General features: G+C 56.8%; 2 protein-coding genes across 11 annotated transcripts; one reads left to right on the forward strand and one right to left on the reverse strand.

Annotated features, from left to right (window-relative positions):
* Positions 1-2124: 2124 nt before the first annotated feature.
* On the reverse strand, positions 2125-15885 carry LOC309652237 (uncharacterized protein). Its single transcript, XM_082445834.1, has 5 exons — positions 15742-15885; positions 13907-14159; positions 13347-13496; positions 12553-12798; positions 2125-4872 (listed from the first exon to the last, which is right to left on the reverse strand). Exons 2-4 carry the CDS (start codon positions 13926-13928, stop codon positions 12575-12577), a joined length of 396 nt encoding a protein of 131 aa, XP_082301960.1. The 5' UTR covers positions 13929-14159; positions 15742-15885; the 3' UTR covers positions 2125-4872; positions 12553-12574.
* On the forward strand, positions 15766-21595 carry EOLA1 (endothelium and lymphocyte associated ASCH domain 1). 10 transcript variants are annotated; one of them, XM_082445818.1, is made up of 6 exons: positions 15766-15889; positions 16765-16836; positions 17848-17942; positions 18372-18501; positions 19106-19386; positions 20174-21595. In XM_082445818.1, the coding sequence occupies exons 4-6, from the start codon at positions 18434-18436 to the stop codon at positions 20395-20397; spliced, it is 573 nt and encodes a 190-aa protein (XP_082301944.1). In that variant the 5' UTR covers positions 15766-15889; positions 16765-16836; positions 17848-17942; positions 18372-18433; the 3' UTR covers positions 20398-21595. The 10 variants fall into 10 exon arrangements, with proteins under 10 accessions (XP_082301944.1, XP_082301943.1, XP_082301947.1 ...); XM_082445817.1 differs by having other exon boundaries at positions 15766-15885; positions 17833-17942; XM_082445821.1 differs by having other exon boundaries at positions 15766-15885; positions 19090-19386.
* The last annotated feature ends 73 nt before the right edge of the window (positions 21596-21668 follow it).

Consider the following 21668-nt stretch of genomic DNA (forward strand, 5'->3'; position numbering starts at 1 on the left):
GAGAAGAGCTAACACCTATCCTTCTCAAACTCTTCCAAAAATTTGCAGAGGAAGGAACACTCCCAAACTCATCCTATGAGGCCACCATCACCCTGATACCAAAACCAGACAAAGACACTACAAAAAAAGAAAATTACAGACCAATATCACTGATGAATATAGATGCAAAAATCCTCAACAAAATACTAGCAAACAGAATCCAACAACACATTAAAAGGATCATACACCACGATCAAGTGGGATTTATCCCAGGGATGCAAGGATTCTTCAATATACGCAAATCAATCAATGTGATACACCATATTAACAAACTGAAGAATAAAAACCATATGATCATCTCAATAGACGCAGAAAAAGCTTTTGACAAAATTCAACACCCATTTATGATAAAAACTCTCCAGAAAGTGGGCATAGAGGGAACCTACCTCAACATAATAAAGGCCATATATGACAAACCCACAGCAAACATCATTCTCAATGGTGAAAAACTGAAAGCATTTCCTCTAAGATCAGGAACGAGACAAGGATGTCCACTCTCACCACTATTATTCAACATAGTTCTGGAAGTCCTAGCCATGGCAATCAGAGAAGAAAAAGAAATAAAAGGAATTCAAATTGGAAAAGAAGAAGTAAAACTGTCACTGTTTGCGGATGACATAATACTATACATAGAGAATCCTAAAACTGCCATCAGAAAACTGCTAGAGCTAATTAATGAATACGGTAAAGTTGCAGGATACAAAATTAATGCACAGAAATCTCTTGCATTCCTATACACTAATGATGAAAAATCTGAAAGAGAAATTATGGAAACACTCCCATTTACCATTGCAACAAAAAGAATAAAATACCTAGGAATAAACCTACCTAGGGAGACAAAAGACCTGTATGCAGAAAACTATAAGACACTGATGAAAGAAATTAAAGAGGATACCAACAGATGGAGAGATATATGATGTTCTTGGATTGGAAGAATCAACATTGTGAAAATGAGTATACTACCCAAAGCAATCTACAGATTCAATGCAATCCCTATCAAATTACCAATGGCATTTTTTACGGAGCTAGAACAAATCATCTTAAAATTTGTATGGAGACACAAAAGACCCCGAATAGCCAAAGCAGTCTTGAGGGAAAAAAATGGAGCTGGAGGAATCAGACTCCCTGACTTCAGACTATATTACAAAGCTACAGCAATCAAGACAATATGGTACTGGCACAAAAACAGAAACATAGATCAATGGAACAAGATAGAAAGCCCAGAGATTAACCCACGCACCTATGGTCAACTAATCTATGACAAAGGAGGCAAAGATATACAATGGAGAAAAGACAGTCTCTTCAATAAGTGGTGCTGGGAAAACTGGACAGCTACATGTAAAAGAATGAAATTAGAATACTCCCTAACACCATACACAAAAATAAACTCAAAATGGATTAGAGACCTAAATATAAGACTGGACACTATAAAACTCTTAGAGGAAAACATAGGAAGAACACTCTTTGACATAAATCACAGCAAGATCTTTTTTGATCCACCTCCTACAGTAATGGAAATAAAAACAAAAATAAACAAATGGGACCTAATGAAACTTCAAAGCTTTTGCACAGCAAAGGAAACCATAAACAAGACGAAAAGACAACCCTCAGAATGGGAGAAAATATTTGCAAATGAATCAACAGACAAAGGATTAATCTCCAAAATATATAAACAGCTCATTCAGCTCAATATTAAAGAAACAAACACCCCAATCCAAAAATGGGCAGAAGACCTAAATAGACATTTCTCTAAAGAAGACATACAGACGGCCACGAAGCACATGAAAAGATGCTCAACATCACTAATTATTAGAGAAATGCAAATCAAAACTACAATGAGGTATCACCTCACTCCTGTTAGAATGGGCATCATCAGAAAATCTACAAACAACAAATGCTGGAGAGGGTGTGGAGAAAAGGGAACCCTCTTGCACTGTTGGTGGGAATGTAAATTGATACAGCCACTATGGAGAACAATATGGAGGTTCCTTAAAAAACTAAAAATAGAATTATCATATGACCCAGCAATCCCACTACTGGGATGCAGCAAAAGCAGTACCCAGAGAAAACCATAATTCAAAAAGACACATGCACCCCAATGTTCATTGCAGCACTATTTACAATAGCCAGCTCATGGAAGCAACCTAAATGCCCATCAACAGACGAATGGATAAAGAAGATGTGGTACATATATACAATGGAATATTACTCAGCCATAAAAAGGAACGAAATTGAGTCATTTGTTGAGAAGTGGATGGATCTAGAGACTGTCATACAGAGTGAAGTAAGTCAGAAAGAGAAAAACAAATATCGTATATTAATGCATGTATGTGGAACCTAGAAAAATGGTACAGATGAGCCGGTTTGCAGGGCAGAAGTTGAGACACAGATGTAGAGAATGGACATATGGACACCAAGGGGGGAAAACTGCGGTGGGGTGGGGATGGTGGTGTGCTGAATTGGGCGATTGGGATTGACATGTATACACTGATGTGTATAAAATTGATGCCTAATAAGAACCTGCAGTATAAACAAACAAACAAACAAAACAACTAATACTAAACTTTCATTGGGTTATTTGTATGGAAATATGTTAATATAAATGTTTCAGACATTACATGAAATTTCTAAAAATCTTATATTTGTATTTGTATGGAAATATGTTAATATAAATGTTTCAGACATTACAACAACAAAAAAATCAGATCATTAAGGTGGGACCTAATCTGATGTGACTGATGTCCTTATAAAAAGGGGACATTTGGACACAGAAGGCAGGCACACACAGAAGGAAGATGCCCACGTGAAGATGGAGGATTGGAGTGATGCATCTACAAGCCAACGAATGGCAAAAATTGCCAGTAAACCACCAGAAGCTGGAAGAGGCAAGGAAGGATCCTTCTCGTACTGGTTTTAGAGGGAACATACCTCTGCTAATACCTTGATTTCGGACTTGCTGCTGCCAGAATTGTAAGAGAATAAATTTTTGTTGTTCTACGCCACCTAGTTTGTGGTACTTAGTCACAGCAGCCCTAGCAGAGAAATACAACTTAAAAACATTTCAAAATATAATGAGATTGATGGGCTGTGCAGAATGTAAGCTGAGATAGAAAATTACATGTACCAGTTGGCATAATTGTATTGTTTTTGCTATTATTATTCTTTTGCTGGGCAGTAGCAGCAGCAGAACAAGAGCGAGAGCAAATGGAGAGGGCCCATGAGAGAGCAGTTTGGTGAGAGTGGTTAAGAGTGAGGGTGTGAGAGAACTGGTTTCAGTCAGTGAGTGGGATCCTGAAGTTTCGGATGATGATGAAAAGGTCTAGGATGTGGCCTTGAAGATGGGGGTGGGGGCTGAGGTGGAGAGAAAGAGATTGTCAAAGGCAAGGAAGAAGCCAAGGAGCTGTGAGTAGCACAAGCTGCCCAGGTAGACACTGAAGTCACCCAGGATGATGGCAGGACTCAGGATGCCAAGGAAACCAGTGAGCCAGGTGCCCGAGTCTTCAATGAGTGAGGGAGAGGGACCAATAAGTGCTGTGTAACCACAATCTTAGTGGCTGTAAGCAGCACCCATTTATCACCTCATAGTTTCCTTCGGTCAGAAGTCTGCGTGCAGCTTAAGTGGGTCTTCTGCTCAGGGTCTCACAAAGCTGCAATCGATGTGTTAGCCAGGGCTATGTTATCTGAGGCTCTGTGTTCTCTTCCAACTTATTCAGGTTGTTGGCAGAATTCAGTTTCTTGTGGCTGTAGGCTGAGGTCCCCATTTTCTTGCTGGCCATCAGCCAGGGCTGCTCTCAGCTCCTAGAGACCATTTACAGTTCCTTGCCAGACGGCCCTCTCACAGGTGCTCTCAGGGAGTGAGAGCAGAACATATTGGTCTATTGGTCAATATTCCACAATACCCTGCCACAGCACAAGGATGAGGACTCGGGGGAGAATTCAAGGCTTGTTTCATTCCAGATCTGGGATCCTCGGACGGGCACTCCTCGAGGGCAGGCTCTGCCCCTTCCATTCACCACTGTATCCGCAGGGCTGGCACTATTTGTTGGGTTTCGAGGGATCACTGGGATGACAAGCATGAGCAGAATGACTTGGATGAGAAGGCGGAGCTCACCCTGCACAGAGAGGCAGGCAGCACCCTTGTCCCTGTGGGCATGTGAACTGAATCTGAGAAGGAACCTGATGTGGGCTGCAATTGCCACCACATGTGCTGGATACCGAGGGCCCTGTTCCCGTAAGTGGCTCTCTCAAGATGTGCTGGATTGTTCTCTAACTGCCTGGGGAGTGCCAGGTGGATGGGGCTGGGTCTGGGCTGCCCCAAGGTTGATGATACAGCAGGAATAGGCTGGTTTCTCGCTGGGAACTCCCGGGGGAGTGAAGGTGAATCGGATCGCAACCAGAATCTGATTCTGTTGAAGTAAAGCCTTATGGAACATGAGGGGGCAGAAGAGGGACTGGGCATCACTGCAGCATTGACATTTGCTGAGCTCCTGCCCTAAGTCAAGGACTTTATAAGGTGAGATGATTCTCTCATTGTGGAAGAGGTTGGTCCCAGGCCCATTTGTCTCTGGACATCTTGCATCATCCTGTGAACAATCTTTCCTTTCCCTTCTCTCTACTCTCTTTTTCCTTCATTTTCCCTTCAAGCCCAGACTTTTCCATCCTGCCATTCATTGATTCAGCGAGCATGGCTCTGGGTGGGAGGACAGGCCTCTAGCTTGGAGCAGGCAACTCTAGGGCTGTCAGAGCCAGGAAGTGGAGAATTTCTAAGAGCCTCCAGCAGGGGCCGCCCAAGCGCTGGTGTTCGCTGGCGCTACCGCATTGGTGATTCATGTCCTTAAAATAATATATAGATGAAGCACACGCTTAAAACAAAACAAACTACAAATGCCTAGTCAGATCTTTTTTTTTTCCCCCATTTGCGCTGCATGCATCCGAATTGAGGAGGTTACATTTGGTCACCCCCTTCCTCCTGGTTTTCCCCGTTCCTCTTCCATCTAGGGAGGATTTCGGCTTACTCCCCCAGATTTAAGAGCCTCAGGGAAGGGAAATAATGAGACCTCCAGGAGGACTCTCACAGTTGGGGGGCTTCCTGTGTGAGGGAAGGGGCTGCGAGCCAGCCCCAGGCCTGTCTGGCATCACACACCTGTGCTCTTAGACTCTGACAATCGGGTGTTTCTTGCGAAGGAGAGCCCACAGCTGGATGGCCAGGGCAACCCCCTCTCCCTCTGCACTTCTGCAGTCAAAGCCAGGGGACAAGTGGAGCTGGGAAACAGCGTGAGGCTTGGGTGACATCCCTCTGGGGCCCCTCTCATAGTTGTGCCATGAAACACACCTCAGGCGCGACTGGGTCCATCTACAGAAGGAATAGCTAAAGACGGCCCGAAACGGGGCCCTTTTCAGGGGCAGGGAGGAACAGAAGTGTGGAAGGAATCTTCGGTGGTACAGTGAATTAGCACGTGCCTCATCAGACCGGTGTCCTCATGCAGTTAGTAGTTTACGCCAGAAAAGTAGCAAGGGGAGCATGGGCTTGGTGAGGAAAAGGAAGCCCTCATTTTATATGGCACTAATAATTTTAAAACAAGTAAAAGGGATGAGAATTTCAATTCTGTCTTTACTAGGATGTGATTTCCTTATATACTGCAGGCTGTCATCTGCGTTTTACTTGAAGAAATGTGGAATTTGGGAAGCAGCGGATGTCACCCCTTGTGTAATCAGTGTGATGTGATATTTCTGTAACATCATTTAAAAGTCTATCAATATGGGAAACTTCTGTAAGAGTTTCTAAGGGACCAATAAAAACACTTGGGTGGAAGGCATACCAGAGGGGATTCTTGCTAAAGGACATGTGTTCACAGGCAAAACACAGCTTGCAAAAGTCCTTAAAGCTGGGATTTCTCTCCATTGAATTTTGGAGCCCAAGTGTTGCCCTTGAACCCCAGGTAGGAGCAAAAGCTTGAAACTCCCAGTCCTAGCCTTCACCTTGTACCCCGGCAGAAACCACCAGCTGCCCAACGTCACTGCCCCTGACAGCTTGCTGGCCTCCAGCTGGCCACGTGGAGTGATGGCACGTGGAGTGGTCACATGATGACCTCTCCGCGTGATGGCACGTGGAGTGGTCACATGATGGGGCAATTAAATGAGCATGGGCTCTGCCTTCAGACAGATGTAATTTCAATCCTAGCTCCACAGGGTGGTCCTGACCCGCTGCTAAACTTCCCTTGGCCGCATCAGGAAATGCGAATTCCCACAAAGAGACTGCCTAGGGGTCTGTTCCCAGTGTCCAGCAGGTACTCAATAATCTGGGGCTGTGGGTAGCAGGTTCTGCCAATGGAGTTCCAGATCCTGCCCTACCTGGCCTGCCCCAGCTCTAGCCTCACTGGGGCATAGCCACAGCGATTGCTGGCTCTCCTGAGTCCCACACCATGGCTCGTGAACTTCAGACAAATGCCAGCTGGGCCAGTGAAATGCTTCCAGTTCTGAAGCCGCAGCCTGTGGCACAGGGGACTTCAGCCTTACTCAGGTGATGCCCACCCAGTTGCCTGACAGGCTCCAGGGAGCAAGTGGGGCATCTTCCTGGTACCTTGTTCCTGGCACTATGAGCAGAGCAACTCTGGTTTCGCATTTCCAGTGTAACTTGTCTTCTATGTCAACAACAAGCTGCTTAAAGAACCAGTCCTCAGAACCCCAGAGGGACACAACAGGCTGGAGGCAAGGTAGCACTGAGCACTTTTTCTGCAATTGTCAGCCGGCGGTGGGGCCCAAAGGCAGGCAAAAGACCCCAACATAATTTTCCTGCTTCTGTTCCCCATAACATCTTTGTGCACCAAATTCATTCTAGCCTTTCAACTCATGGAATCCTCCCTGCTGCCCCAGGGACTGTGCACTGTTACTACGCCCAGCATACAGATGTGCAAACTGAAGCTGGAGAAGGGTCAGCACTGGCTCAAGATCTCACCGCCAGCAGGGCTGGAACTTAAACCCTAGCCTCTGAGCCATGATGGCCACAATGCCAAGGACAAACCCAGCCCAGGGCACTGGTCTGGGCCGCTCAGCCCTGTGTGTGAGGCTGATCACCGTGCATCCTCATGGGCAACCAGGGTACATGGAGAGGCACCAAGGCACAGAAGCAGGGGTGGGCAGGCAAGAGCGAGCTTCCAGATCATTGGCTGGCAGAAAACCCCAATTTTGCTCAGGGAAAACATGGACTTTGCAATTTAGGGTCCAGGTTAATACTAATAATATTATTAGCTACTAAGCATGGAGCAAGTGAGACGTCGGTGCTACTCCCTGAAGGCATCTTTCCATCCTGTCCAAAGTTAACAGACAGGCTTCTCAGTGACAGAGGGAGCCACCCAGCAGAGCAACTAGTACCTGTGGCAGCACAGCGCCCTTTCAGCTCATCTCCTCCAGCTGTATTTCCCACTGGGCTCTTGTGAAGTGTGCTATGAAAGCAAGGCAACCGGGTGAGCCTGACGCTGCCGAGCTTCCTGTGTCATCACCGAGCTCTCAAAATCAGAGACTCCTAAATCCCAAAACATGCCAGAAGTGTGTGGGGGACCCAGGCTTTGTGGGACGGCACTGGGAGATGGCACAGGGCTCGGGATTTCCTGAAACAAGACAGCGGACAGGTTTTCAGAGATATAAACAACTAGTGGACACACACGCTTTCCAAGAGCCCTTCTTCTTTTTAGCTCTAGGTTTATCCCATTTCTACCATGGAAGACCGTGGTTGGTACCAAACGAGATTCCACATCCTGATGCAGTTTGACAGATGGTGGGGTGTCTAGTCATCTAGGGTGACCTGGGGCTTGGGCCTCAGTCCTGCCTGTCCCAGGAAGGGCATCCCTGCTGGCCGAAGGCTGGAGGAAGGTCACACACCCAGGAACCCTGGGCCTCTGTCAAAATGTTGGCTCTTACTGGTGTTAATATCACATGTGCACAATGCTTCGTCCAAAAGCCTTGGGGGCCACGTGAGTTTCAGGATTCATAAAGATGATGGGGACACAGAGCATATATCAGTGACACCCTGGCAGGGTCTAGCAAACACGCTGACTTCTCTGCAGTGAACCACATGACTCTTAACACCAAATGGGATAAATAAAGAAAATTCAGGATGCTATAAATAGCTTTGTGCCATCATCCATTTTTGGTTTTACCACCAAAAGGGTTTAGGTCAAGCTGGTGAAAACACTTTTGGTTGCCAAAGCATCATGGCTGATGGAATCGTGAAGAGCAGATCATAGACCCGTATTACCCGAGGCAGCAGACTGACATCAACTCCCACACAGTTCAGGGAAGCTCCTAGCTTCAGCGATTCCTGGCGCAGCTACAGACCCTAATTCTCAAACCCTGTCGGTTTGACTCAGTTCACACTGCCTCCTATTGTGTCCAGGGGCCACTATACATCTTTGGTCAAAACCTACCCACGGCTCCCAAGTCCCCAGACCATATCCTGTAGGACCTTTGGGACTGGGGTCCGATAGTGTCACTGTCCTCCTCCTCCTTTCCAAGCAGGAGGCTTTTCAGTGTCTGCCTGTCTCCCAGCTGCAGGCTTCACGGCACAGGCCTGCTTTCCCACACTCTTTCTAGCCTGGCAAATCCTTCTTGGGAAAACAGAGATGCCTCTCCAAACACTAATCGTAGTAGGTGCTTTCTGGTTTACAGATTGCTCTCATGTGAATCATCCCGTGTCACCCTCACCCCCACCAGACAGAATAAAAAAAATTAGTCCTTATGGGGAGACTTTCACATTATGCCCATCCTTCAGATGAGGAAATCGAGACTCACAGAGGTAAAGTGATTTGCTTAGACTCACACTCCAGCAGTGGTGGTGCCAGGGATCAATCCCAGGTTTGTGATGGCAGAGCAGAGCTTGTGCTTCCTCCCACGCTGCTCCCTGTGGACGACAGGAGCCTGCCCAGCCTACCTGGGTAGCTCTGCACACACACTTCCCTCTACAGGCAATGAATGAAACTTCACAGCACATCAAAATCTCTAAAACACCTATGCCAACAATCGCTCAGAGGACCTGAAGTGATGGTGTCAGGCTGGGGCTCTCCACAAACTCATCTGCTCCAGCCACACACCTGGTCTCAGTCCCCTGAATGTGTCTGGCCCTTCCAGGGGTCCCGTCCCCCATCTCCCAGCTAAGGAGACCCTTCTCACTTCAAGACCCAGCCCAGACGGCCCTCCTCTCTGAAGCCCTCCGCAGCCCCTTGCTCTGAGTCAGGGGTTCCCCGCTCTTCACGTTCCCCTCCTTCTGCCTCGTTTCAGACTCTGTGCTTTACAGGTCTGCCTGGAAGATGCCCCTCCCCCACCAGCCCTGAGTAACACAAGGGGGAGTGGACACCCGTGTCCCTGCACAGTCGAGGACCCTCTCACAGGACGGACGTCTGCGGACTTAAGTGGGCTTTGCCGTATGATGTCTGGCATCCAGATCTGCCCTCTCCCATCAAGCTGTGCTGACACCGATGCTGCTAACAGATGGCCAGTTAGCCAACGCCCTGGAAGCACGTCCCCTGCCCAACCCAGCGGTTGTCTGATGCACAAGAAGCCAAAGCACCTCCCACCAGGCCGGCCGCAGGGCAGAGCAAGGTGCTGCCCGGGCCAAGGCAGCTGGCGCCCTGTGTGCGCCCGCAGCCACCCCTCGGGCACCAATTCTGGGTGCTGGTTCTCCCGGTCAGTCGATGTGGATCGCAAGGCCTCAGGCACTGCGAGGGCCTGACCACTGGGGCCCACTGCGGGGACCTCTAATGCCCGTCCGTGCTCTGCAGCTCCCCGACGGGCTGGCAGAAACCGTCGGGTCGACATCGCAGGTTGGAGGGACACCCTGCCCAACCCTGCTTGCTCCCTGTCCCCTTAGTGGGTGTGAGTCCCCAGCCAGCCTCTGGCACTAACTCTCTCCCGGGATCAGCTTCCCGAGGGACACAACCCGAGCCGGCCGGCCCTGGAGTGGTCCAAGGAGCTGGTGATGACATGGGGTCTTGGCACGGGATTGTCATCACCCGCCCCACTGGCAATGAGGACCCCACCCCGGGGATGGGTGGTGTGCGGACAGCCCCGGGCACAAGGCCACAGCCCAGCTGCTAGAACTTTCGCTGGGCTGGCAGGGGGAGAGGAATTTCCTGGCAGGTGAGAAGATCCAGGCGTGCGGAACGTGGGGGGCACAGGGGGAGGTGACTTCTTTGCTTTGCCGACCACAGGGGATGAGCAGCTTAGGGTGAAGAGCAAAGTGAGAAAAAAGGGGGCCCCAGGGTCTCCCCAGTACCTTACAAAGGAGCCCCCATCTCAGGCAGCGGACAATCGTCTGACCCAGGATTCGAGAGAAGTGGCTGAAGCTCAAAGACGCTGAATGTTCAACCAAGGCACGTCTGTCCCGCCAGCATCGGAAGCCCACTTGGGAAAACCTGCACCCTTGACACGAGGACCAGGGAGACTGGGAGGAAGCCCCAGAAGACCGGGACTCCCCAGATGTCGCTGAACTTCTGAGCCTGCGGCAGTGGCCCACCCCTCCCCCTAAAGAGCTGGTGTCCCCGCCTCACCCCCGAGGGAGCAAACATGACCCGAGTCCTTCCCCACAGGTGCCCTCCGTCCCAGGAGACAGGGTAGCCAGCCGCCCCAATTTGCTGTGGGACGTGAAGCGCTACAAGCAGCAGCGTGCAGGAAAAATGGGGCGAGGTGGTCAGCCCACTGCCAGGCCCCCAAGCAGAGCGAAGTCACCTCACAACACAGGCCGGGCACGCCAGGCCTGGTGAGGGAGGAAAGGGATGACCCCCTGCCCTCCCCCGCCGCCCAGGGACTGCAGCAGAGGTCGTGGGGCGCCACTGAGCGGCCAGAAACCAGGGGCTATGACGACGGCCGCCACTGACCAGGAGGCCCGACCCACCGAGCGGGGCAGGTGGTCAGTACAACACGGCTTCCCGGGGGCTCGATGGATGGGCAACCGACCAAGATACAGTCTAAAACGGACACTCAAAAGAGCAAGGACGGGCGGCAGGAGGCCGAGGGCAGCCGCCCCAGTGAACAAGTCATGATCCCTCGCCCAGGTCCTGCCCCTGAGCCAGTTCTCAGACGTGGAACCACGGACCAGGGACGTGGCGGGTCCCCAGGGGGAAGGACGCTGTAGCACCACGGCAAGCAGGCACTCGTATGACCCCCCCAGCCCCTCCCAAAGGGACCTCGGGCTCCGCGCTGGGCGACCCAACACCGGGAAGCGGGACAACCAGACAGCTGGAGGCTGTTGGACACCGGGCCCAGCTTGACCCTGATGTGGGAGACACAATAAACTCTGTCTCTGCGGCTGCTTCAGGAGGACCCCTGGGCTGGGGTTTCTGAGCAGAGGCTGTCACTGGTCCAAGGTACGCAGGGCCGTTCCCGAGGATCTGTCAGTTGGTCTTGAGCAGGGAGAGGCTGCGATCCACTATCCTCCAGAAAGAACCAGGTGCAGGGCTTAGTGAGATGCCTGCCGAGGAATCCTTCAGAACCTGGGGTAACACTTAACGTGAGTGAGAAGATGTAAGGCCCAATGGTAACCCTGCATGCACTCCAGCGAGTAAAGGAGAAACGTGTAGAAAAAGAGCAGGGGAGACACGCCCCACTCGTGAACTCGTGAACCTTCTTGCCTCCAGGTGATGCCTTATGGGCGTTCCTTGCTCCTGACTCTTCACATCCTCTCTGCACTCTGTAAAGTCGCCACAGAGAGCACACAGATACTCAAGAGGCGGCTGAACGGGCCCTACACGCAGAGCCCATCAGTCCTGTCATCCGAGCCCTGTAAGCCCGGTTACGGGATGGCAACACTCGCTCCAGACCCCCACCCCCGCACCCAGGCCCCACTCCTGAATCTCTCAAACAAGTAAGCTGGACCCATTCACTGGGCCATGGCCTGATGTCGGGAAGGCCCCCTCCAGCTGCGGAGGGGGCCTGGGGCCCGGGTCGTTGCTGATCCGCCCAGAGACTGAGGACGCTAAAGAGGACGTAGACCCGAGGGCTCAGGAGTGCCGCAGACGTGGAGCCGAGCATCTCCCGCCCCCAGCCAAAGGTGACGTAACGGTCTGTAACGCGAAGGCAAGTGGGGGCATCGCCAGAAGCGCACAGAAGTGCCCCTGTGCTGTGCCACGCTCCCTGCGCAGGCACCACCCCGGGCAGTGGCGGCAAAGTGGCTGCTCACGTCTGCGGGTCCCCTGTGTGCAGCTTCTTCCCGAGGTCCTGCAGCGCCAGTCACTAAGACAGAGTCAGAAATACCCGTGGTTCTCAGGCTGGACCCCTCGATCTGGGCCGTGTGGAGAGGGGCACGGCCAACAGGAGCTGCCCAGGGGACAGAGGGGAAGGCGGGGGCAGGGGAGCACGTCTTAGAAACAGGCCAGATGTGGGGCGGCAGGAGGTAAACCGGGAGCTGGGGCAGAGAAAACAAGGCCGCCGGCCGTCTTCCTGCAGCTGCACGGCTGCCCCGGGGCTTGTCCTGCGTGAGTCCAGGGCATGGAACTAAAGCCAGGCGGTGACCGAGTGACTTACCCAGTCAAGGAGGAGCCCTTTCTCACGGGCAGAGCGCTGGACGCCAGGGCACCGTCTCCTCGGGGACCACTAGCCCCAGGGGGCGGGCCTGGGAGTGGACGGCAGCCTCCAGCGGGAGGGCCGGCGGGACACGCCCTGACGTTTGGGGCACTTCCACAGGTCGGAGAGGGTGTAGGCGAATGCGGAGTCCAAAGCTGGCCTTCAAAGAGAGGAGGAAACCAGCCCCCAAGGGGCAGGAGGAGGCATCTGAAACACAAACAACCAGGGCGGGATTAGTACCCGGACCCCGAAAGGAGCTCCCACAACTCGGCACAAAAAGGACACGCAGCTCAGCGGAAAGATGGGCAAAAGGCGCTTCAGAGAGGAAACCAGCCCTACCAAGGAGGACACTAGGGAAACTGAGACTTTGGGTCGAGCCCGTCCCACACCGGTGGCGCCCCAAAACGTGCGGCAGGAGCAACCTGGAACCCTCTCCGGGCCTCAAAGACGCAGTTGGGGTGGGGGGCTGGAGGGGCCCAGGCCACCGGGGACGAGAAGGGGACGCAGCCGCAAAGGCGAGTGCCCAGATGGGTCGCAGGGCCAGTGAGGTCTGCTGGGGCCACGGGCAGGGGGCCAGAAAGGGAAGTGGACTCAGACCAGGTGCCCTGGGCTCCGAGAGGGGGCGATGTCCTGGGGGCACCGTCCCCCAAAGAGCAGTGGCGCCAACGACAAGGGCTTCCTGAAAGGAAGATGGGGTGCCTCTCGGGGACAGAAGCGCGTCTGGGGAGGAAGCAGAGCTTGAGGAGGAGACTCACTCCTGTGATGTGGGGTGCAGTCACAGGGGCTGGGTGGGAGCAGGAGCCCCGAGCCGCGGAAGGTGGGAGCGGCCAGGCTGGAGGCCAAGGCTGACACCCAGATGAGCAGAGGGAAAGGAGAGCAGGCCCGTTCCTGCCAGGACGTTGTTCCTGCAGGGGGTGGGAAGCGGCAGGTGGAGAAAACGTCACTGGGAAGTCAGAAATCAGATGGTTTTAAGGCTCGGCGCTGACTTACTTGTACTGAAGATCAAGGCTGAGTTGCAAAGGGGCCCCTCTCACGGGGGGCAGCCAAACACCACCCCACGCCCACCTGCAACACGGCCAGGCCATTCCTCCCGGGCCCGCCCATCTGGCAGTGAACAGGCCTGGCAGCCACTACCCCGGACCTGGGCTCCCCGCCTCTCAGCACACACGGGAGGGTCAGAGAAGGGAGTCCTTATGTAGCGCCGTCACAGCTGTCCCCCAACCGGCAGCCACCTATCACGTGCCTCTAGCTCGCTGGGCAACTTCTAGTTCTTCAAAAACGGGGTTCGGGAGGAACACCAGCAGCCGACACCCACCACTCACGGGACCCTCCCTCATGATCTGAAAGCACGACGACGAGGCTCTGGGGTGTCTGGACGCAGCTGGTAACCACTCTTGGGGCGAGGAGCCGAGGAGGGGACACCGGCATGGAGGGACTTGGAGCTGCTGATCGCTCAGGTCCCCCGCAGCCCCGAGGCCCCGAATCCACGAAGGCACCCTCCGCTCCTCACCTCGGGGCCGGCACTCCTGTTCCCTCGGGCTTCTGCAAGGAGAGGGGAGGCCAGCTCGCTGGAAGAGAAAGCAGTGCTCCGTTGAGCCAACATTCCCTCGGCAGCAGCTGTGTCAGGCGCCCGGCTTACAGGAACGAGTAAGACCCTGTCCTTGTCTTCCCAGGACTCCTGGAGAGCAGCTCCAGCCCGGAAAGAAGAGCCCAGCAAAGGAAGGCAGCAGGAAGGTACAGGGCGCTGCCAGAACCCCAGACGCTCGCGGCGGGCAGAGAAGGGGACGTTACAGTTGTGCCTGGAAGGAGGACAGGAGCTTGCCAGCACAAGAGGAACCAGGGGTCCAGGAGCGGGAACTGCACGTGCCAAAGTGTAGAGACCCGCAGAGTGCGTGCCCGCAGCGTGCAGGGACAGCACAGGCACCCAGGGTGTTGGGCGACAAGGACGGAGAGCCGGGGCCACTCAAAGGCCCTCCCAGGGCACCAAGGAGGTGATGGGGCTTAAACAGGAGAGGGCCCAGCAGGGTTTTCAGTCCGGGGTTGACGAGGACAGATGTGCGGTGTGACACGGAACCGATGGCCTGTGGGGCACCCACTGGAGGAGGAGCGACAGGAGGCGTCCCGGCCGGTGGGGAGACTCAGGTGACAGCACCGGCCCTAGGTCATGAGGCCTGAAGTCAGCCAGTAGCAGTGGGGACAGAAAGAGGAGCATTTATTCTGATCAGGCACTTGGGAGGCAGGGACACAGGACTTGATCACCAAGGAAATGGGAGGGAGGGCGGCGGTAAGGAACGCGAGGAGGAGCAGAGCCAGGTGGGAGACACTGAGTGGGCTGAGGCCCCGCCCCCCCACCACCACTGGGAGGAAGAGGACAGGAAACAGCTCTGAAGGGGAAGTTGGCTTTGTTTGGGACATGCCAGGTCCCAGGGGCAACAGGAAGCCGAGTGAGAAATTTTCTTCTCACCTCAGAAAAGGCCAGATAAAGACTGTCCCTCAGGACTCGGCCAGCAGCAGTCCCAGGGTGGCTTGGAGGGGAGCTGGCCTGGGCACTCAGCCCAGAGGCCCCGCCCTCTCCCCCTCCCCCTCCCTTCCCTCCCCCGTCCCCCTGCCCTCCCCCTCCCTCCCCTCCCCTTCCTCCCCGTCCCCCTGCCCTCCCCCTCCCCTTCCTCCCCCGTCCCCCTGCCCTCCCCCCCCGCCCCCCCCGCCCCCCCCCCGGCTCCCTGTCCCCTGGGGTCCATTCTGAGGCTCGGATTCGGTCGCTAAGGACCCTGGGTCGCTGCCACTTTGACCCTTGCCGACTGTTGCGGCGCGGACTGGACGCCTAAGGTAAGGGACTCAAAAGGGCACCGTCTGGACTCCTCCACTGAGCTGCCCTCGCCCACCCTCCATGGGTTCCCAGGGGCCCAAGCTCCATCCCTGTCAGCTCCGCCCCCGCCCCGCACCTGCCCGGCTTTTCCCCAGCTCCGCCCCACTCCTCCCCAGCTCTGCCTCCTCCTCCAGAAGCTCCTCCTCACCCAGCTCTTTCCCACAAATCAGCCCCAGATACTCCTCCCCCAGTTCCTCCCACCTGCGCCCTGCCCCTCCCCCAGCTCCTCCCCAGCTATTCGCCACAGCCCCGCCCCTTCTCTTCCGACCCGCTCCCCCGCCCACTTCCTGGTCCTCCTCCGGGTGCCGCTCCACGCCGCCGGTCTCGAGCCTCCGAGCGGCCCGGCCTTCCGCGCGCCGCCGCACGGCCTGGCAGCTCCTACTCTTGTCTCCTAGCGGCCGGGGCCTGCGTCTAATGCGCGATTGTTCGTAAGTGCGTGTTTACGTACCTGCGTGCCTGCGTGCCTGCGTACGTGCGTGCGTACGTGTGTACGTACATGCGTTCACCCCGGAAATAAGGGGCGTCAGCGCTTGTGGACGCGGCCACGTGTCACCGGTCCCGGTTTCCCGAGGCGGACGACCGTCCTACCCGGTGGCCGCAGCCGGGCCGTCCCAGTGCGCCCGCGACTCGCCCCGCCCGCAAGGAGCCAGGACCCGCCGCGCTCGCGGACGGTACCTCCGGGCGGGAGTTTCCCGGGCTCTGCGTCGGGCGCGCGCGTGGGGCGGCCAAGGCCGCACCTTCCTGTCCCCTCCACCGCCACCGTCCCCGCCCGCCATCCTTCCACGTGTGTGTCCCGCGATGCGCGCTGGTCCACACGCACCCGCCGCCCGCAGTCCTGCCCTCCCGCCTCCCGCGGGCACCCCCACCCGCCTCCCTGCCCTGCGGGGCTCAGCTACTTGTCCGCGGCTCCCCTCCCGCTGGGACCCACCCAGGAGTCCATTGAGGGGCAAGGACTGTGGGGCTCCCCAGATCCTTCCCGCGTGGCAGTGTGAGGGAAGGTGTCGTTTTCCCCTGTTGGATGCGGGAGCTGCTGGGCTGTAAGATCACCGTCACTCCTGTGGGATGGGCTTCTGTGCTGCGGGCTGAGGCATCGTGGGGTCCCCGGCCCAGCCGGGCGGGGACAGGGTCGTTGCCTTGATGAGCAGAACCAACCCTGAGGGAGCCAGCACGTGTGCTTCTCATCGTTTGGGCCCTCCTGGGTCCTGGTGGTCTCCGGTCCCTGCCGAGGAGAAGACCGTTGTGGTTCCTTGGCCAGCATTGCTGTGTGGCTGATGACTTTTCTCCTTGTCCCTCTGGTCCTCGTGCAGGTGAAGACACCGAGACAAGTGGAAGAGTGTTTTCTCCTCTGGCCACCAAGCAGGCACCCTCTGCGTCGAGAGGTAGGAGGGCACTCAGCCCCCTTCTTCCCGAGGGATTCTCCCCAGGGATTCCACCCGCACGGCTTGGGCCCCATGGTTGTGATCTGGTGGCGCCCGTGAGGAAGGGGCTGGCTGAGAAGCTGAGTGGCGGAAACCGCGGGCAAGCCTGGGGTCCGGTCACACACCCCAGTAGGAGCCAGAGAAACGGCCAGGCCCCAGGGACTGGCCAGCCTCCCTCGTAACTAACCCGAACGCAGTGAGGAGGGCGACCCTTTGTCACCCATCGGGTTGGCAGAGGTTAAGCGGGATGATGGTGCTCGGGGGCCCGCCAGTGCGTGAGGGCACGGCAGCCTCGCCCGTGGCTGGCAGAGTGTACACGGGGGAGCCTTTGCGGAAGGCCGTTTGCCGGCGTGTGTCAGCGTCTCGGGATGTGTGCCGTGTGACGCGGGCCTCCTCCGACCCGGGGCTTCAGTTAGCGAGTGTGTGGTCGTGTTGAGTGTCTAGAGGGGCAGAAAGCGCCAAGCAGTCTGTGAGTCCCCCTCGGCAGGGGGAAGAGTCAGTAACCTGTGGGGCAGCCGACGACGGGGTACCGTGTGGGCGGTGCAAATAGGACAGATGAAGACGTACAGACGTGAAGCAGTGTTCCCGAGGTTTCGTGAGCGGAGAGGTCATCCCCCACCCCCGCGTGGAGAGGTGTCCAGGACAGGGCTGACCCTCTGTGATCGCTTGCCCGGGCAGTCGTGTCAGAGTCCCACAGTCTGGGTGGCTTAAACTACAGAATGTATTGCCTTGTGGTTCTGGAGGCCAGAAGCCCGAGATCTAGGTGCGGCTGATGGTGGCTCTCGTGAGGGCTGTGGAGGGAATCTGTCCCATCCCGCCCCCCCTCACTCCCGGGGCTTTGCTGGCTCTCCTGTGTGCCGGTCTGTCTCTAACTGGCCCCATTTTATGGGGACATCAGTCCTGTTAGAGGAGGGTCGACCCTAATGAGCTCATCTGACCTTGATCGCCTGTGTGAAGACCTTTCCTTTGTAGGTAGGCTCACGCTCTGAGGTACTTGGGGTTGAGATTCCAGCACGTGAATTTCAGGGGCACGGTGTGACCCCTAACACCCTCCAAAGGCTTCTGAGGTAGGAGCACACGCGGAACGTTCCAGGGATGGAAGGAAGGCCTTCATGGCTGCAGGGGGTGAATCCAGGGGCGAGGAGAGCAGGCAGCCAGGGGGAGGAGCCAGATCATGTGGGGCCTCATGGGCCCTGGAGAGAAACGTGGCTCTGCTCTGCTCGGGGAAGGAAAGCCCTGGAAGGTCCTGGGCTGGCTGCCTTTGCGGCCTTGTCCCCCGTCCTCACAGCCACGTGGAAGTGGAGGCTCCGTGCGGTGCCGTGACCTGGCTGACTTTCAGGCCCGCGGCTCCCCTGCTGCTCTGTCCTCAGTGAGCAGGGACCCTCCCCCCGCCCCCCCCACCCCCAGGTACAAGGAAAGCAGGAGAGGACGGGGGTGTGTGGAGTCAGCTCCCCTGGAATCACCCGCTGTCTCTCTATCCCTCGGCGCCTCCTCAGCTGCAGAGCGGGGTGACGGTAACCTCCAGGGTTATTTGAGGATTGAAGTCTATGTTCCCTGGATGGTGCCCGTCCCAGGTCCTGGCGTGGAGACGGAGCGTGCACCAGTGCCAGTAGTTCCTGCCGTCACGTATCCTTTCTCGGGCTCCGGGCCGGGGTGGAAGCAGTGGTGCAGGAAGGGGTGGGAGGAGGGTGGCTCCCAAGGCGCGGGGAAGAGACACCTGGCAGGGCCATGTGACAGCCAGGGCATCCCCAGGGCCGAGCCAAGGTTGGTTGCCAAGGATTTGCACTCAGCAGCCCTGGGGTAAGATGGGGGATCTGCAGAGCATGGGCAGTGGCAGGGCCAGGGAGCTGCGGGGCCGGGGGCAGGGGAGAAGCCAGGCCCAGGACTGTCCCCGTCTGAGCCGGGAGAGGGCCAGGGCCCGGCCACTGGGCTGTGAAGCCAAGGGGCCCTCCCTGCCTCCTCTCTGCCGCCCGGGGCCCAGTGCCCTCTGTCGTGGAATTGCCCACACGCCTCTCTCTCGCCGTCCGGGCCTCCCTTGTGAGCTCCCCGCGGACTCCATCTGATGGACAGATCCCCCCGGTCGGCACCCCCTGTCAGCTGACGGCACGGAGACGGATGGAAGGGGCTGGCGCCCGGGGGGGCCCCCGGGGCTGAGGTCAGGCCCACGGGTCATGAGCTCGGAGGCCGGCACGCCAGGCTCCTTGACCGTTACGGTTCTGTGTTTCCGCAGCCGCGTGAGGCCCTGGGAGCTCTGGGAGATGAAGTTCGGCTGCCTGTCCTTCCGGCAGCCTCATGCGGGTTTCGTCTTAAATGGGGTGAAGACGCTGGAGACGCGGTGGCGGCCCGTGCTGAGCGGCCACCGGCACCGCACCCTGGCCGTCCACATCGCGCGCAGGGACTGGGAGGACGCGGCCTGGAGGGAGCTGCTGGCCGAGAGGCTGGGGATGAGCCCCGCGCAGATCCAGGCCTTGCTGCGGGACGGGGAGAAGTTCGGCCGCGGAGTGATAGCCGGCAAGTGACGATCGCCTCCCGGGGCTGCCCCCCAGGGTCTCACCGGGGGCTTTGGCATCTCGTTTTCTTTTGAACCGGTCGATGTGGGGTTAGGGTTAGTTTTCCTGAGGCACCTCGCCTTCGGAGGGGCCGGGAAGGTCCCTGGGCTGGGGGTCGGCGGGCCCAGGTCCCCTCCCCGCTACTCTGGGCCTCAGTCCCCCTTTGTGCTCTGAGAGGCAGAGGCGGGTACGGCTCTGCCCGTGGTGCTCGTCTCCGTGTGTGTACGTGTGCGCGCCGTGGCAGAGCCCGCGGGAGGCAGCACGGCAGCCAGAGCTGTGTGTGAGGGGGACCTGGGGACTCGGGCTGCCCGCCCGGCTTTACGCGCCTGCCTCACCCCCGCTGCCCGCGGCATCCTGAGGAAGTCCCCTAAACCCCCCCAGGGTGGGGGTGGAGGTCCCGCATCAACCACTGGCCCCCGGTGAGTCGCTCAGGGACCTGATTGCCCGTAGGCTCCCCGCAGCGGCGGCCGGGGCCCTCCTGACCTGTACCTGCTGCCTGCAGCGGTCGGGCTGGGAGCTGCCTGGGCCTTGGTGGGGTCGTGGAGCACCAGGCCTCTCCTTTTCATTGCTCTCCCTCCCTCCCTCGGCCTCGCCCCGAATTCCCTGAACCGAGGTTGGCAGGTGGGAAATGCTCAGCCAGAGGTACCCAGTTCACCCCGGGTCCCCTCGACGATGTGGTCTTAGTCTCTAGCGGTCGTGACTTTGAATCACCTTGTTCTCCATCTGTGTGCTTCTGTCTTTGTGCACAGGGCTGGTTGACATTGGGGACACTTGGCTGTGCCCAGAAAACTTAGGTCCCGACGAGGCTGCGGAGCTGGAGAATCAAGCCCTGCTGCCCAACCTGCGGCAGAAGTACCTGACTGCGCTTGCCAACCCCCGCTGGCTGCTGCAGCCTGTCCCCAGGAGAGGCGGGAAGGACGTCTTCCAGGTGGACATCCCCGAGCACCTGATCCCCTTTGGGCAGGAGGCCTGACCAGACTGGGCTCTCGAGAGGAAGGTGACCGAGAGAGCAGCTCATCGTGCCACCGTCCACTCGCCTTCACGCCCTGGACGTGCACGTCTGGTTTGGTCTGAATCGGCCCTGCCCAGGGGAGCGCTGCCCGCTCCGTGCCGTTCACGGAAGCAGACGTGCCCACCTGGTGCAGGGACAGGGCTTGGGACTCTCCTCGTGCGATGCCGCTCTGGGCTCAGCGACAGAGTCTCGAGGACTTTGACCTTTAGGAGAAGATGGCAGTGCCACTCGTTTTGGCCCTACTGATTCTGGGTGGTTGAGAGAAATGTGTTTTGAGAGGACCGGTTAGCGTTTTCCCCTCTTTGTCCTGGTCAGAACTCCCAGATGTTTGGACCGCGTCTGGGGAACGAACAATGGGGGAAGGCCGGTGGCGGGCCTCGTGCACGCGGGAGAGGACCGCAGGCCCAGAAACAGGGCGCAGTCTGTCCTTGCAGGTGACCCTGGCCCTGTTGTAAAGTGTCCCTTGGCTCACGAAGCGTGTGTGTTAGACGTGCTGCCCGGCCACTTCACGTCCGAAGACAGGCTCCTAGACACAGCTCTGACGGCCAAGTGAGAAGGGCTGGCGCTCACTTTGTGGAAATCTCTTACTTCTCTGTGGGGTTTGGGGTCATTTGTTAGCAAGCTTTCTAGGGGTTGTTACCTCTGAGGGTGCTGGGCTTTCCCCCGGGTGTCGGCTGGAACGGCCCGTCTCTTCTGAGGCAGACGGTAGTGTGCACGCCTCCCTTGGTGGGTGGGGTGGCCCTCCTTTCCGGCGGGCCTCTTTGGGAGGCCCCTGGATGGTGGGCTGGACACACGCTCAGCTGCGGGTCAGAAACTTCTGGCATCATAGGGGGACCCAGGAGGAAGCCCCTTCTGCTTCAGGATGCATGACTAATGGAAGGTGACACCCCTGAGGTCAGGAGCCAGCCTGTGCTGCCTCCTGACTGGCAGGCAAGGCCCAGGGGCCAGCCTGTCCTGGGCCGGCCTCAGCGCTCCCTAGCCACGTCCGTGGCTGGGCGTGGGGAATGCTGCTGCTTCAAATGAAAGGGGACGGCGGGGACCAAAGCCTGCCGGGGGGGTGGGCTTCCAGCCTCGTCGGGCCCGTCCACTGAGATGTGTGAATAGGACAGACAGTTAGAAAGGACACAAGACTCACAATTCTCGTTCGATTCTTTATTTACTCCTGTGGACTTTGGCTTTTCTTTATTAGAGACAAAAACAGATTCTTGGTTATGAGATGGGGCTTTTCGTGT

This window comes from Balaenoptera physalus (assembly GCF_965194825.1).
Source record: "Balaenoptera physalus genome assembly, chromosome: X".
In the NCBI taxonomy this organism is placed as follows: Eukaryota; Metazoa; Chordata; class Mammalia; order Artiodactyla; family Balaenopteridae; genus Balaenoptera; species Balaenoptera physalus.

Coding starts and splice junctions, on each gene's coding strand:
- LOC309652237 (XM_082445834.1), bottom strand. CDS start 13,928: ATGAGGGAGGGTCCCGTGAGTG. Junction 13,497..13,906: donor GAGGGAGGGTCCCGTGAGTG/GTGGGTGTCGGC, acceptor CACCCCCTGCAG/GAACAACGTCCTGGCAGGAA. Junction 12,799..13,346: donor CTGCACCCCACATCACAGGA/GTGAGTCTCCTC, acceptor TTTGTGTTTCAG/ATGCCTCCTCCTGCCCCTTG.
- EOLA1 (XM_082445818.1), top strand. CDS start 18,434: ATGGTGCCCGTCCCAGGTCCTGGCGTGGAGACGGAGCGTGCACCAGTG. Junction 18,502..19,105: donor CCAGTAGTTCCTGCCGTCAC/GTATCCTTTCTC, acceptor GTGTTTCCGCAG/CCGCGTGAGGCCCTGGGAGC. Junction 19,387..20,173: donor CGGCCGCGGAGTGATAGCCG/GCAAGTGACGAT, acceptor CTTTGTGCACAG/GGCTGGTTGACATTGGGGAC.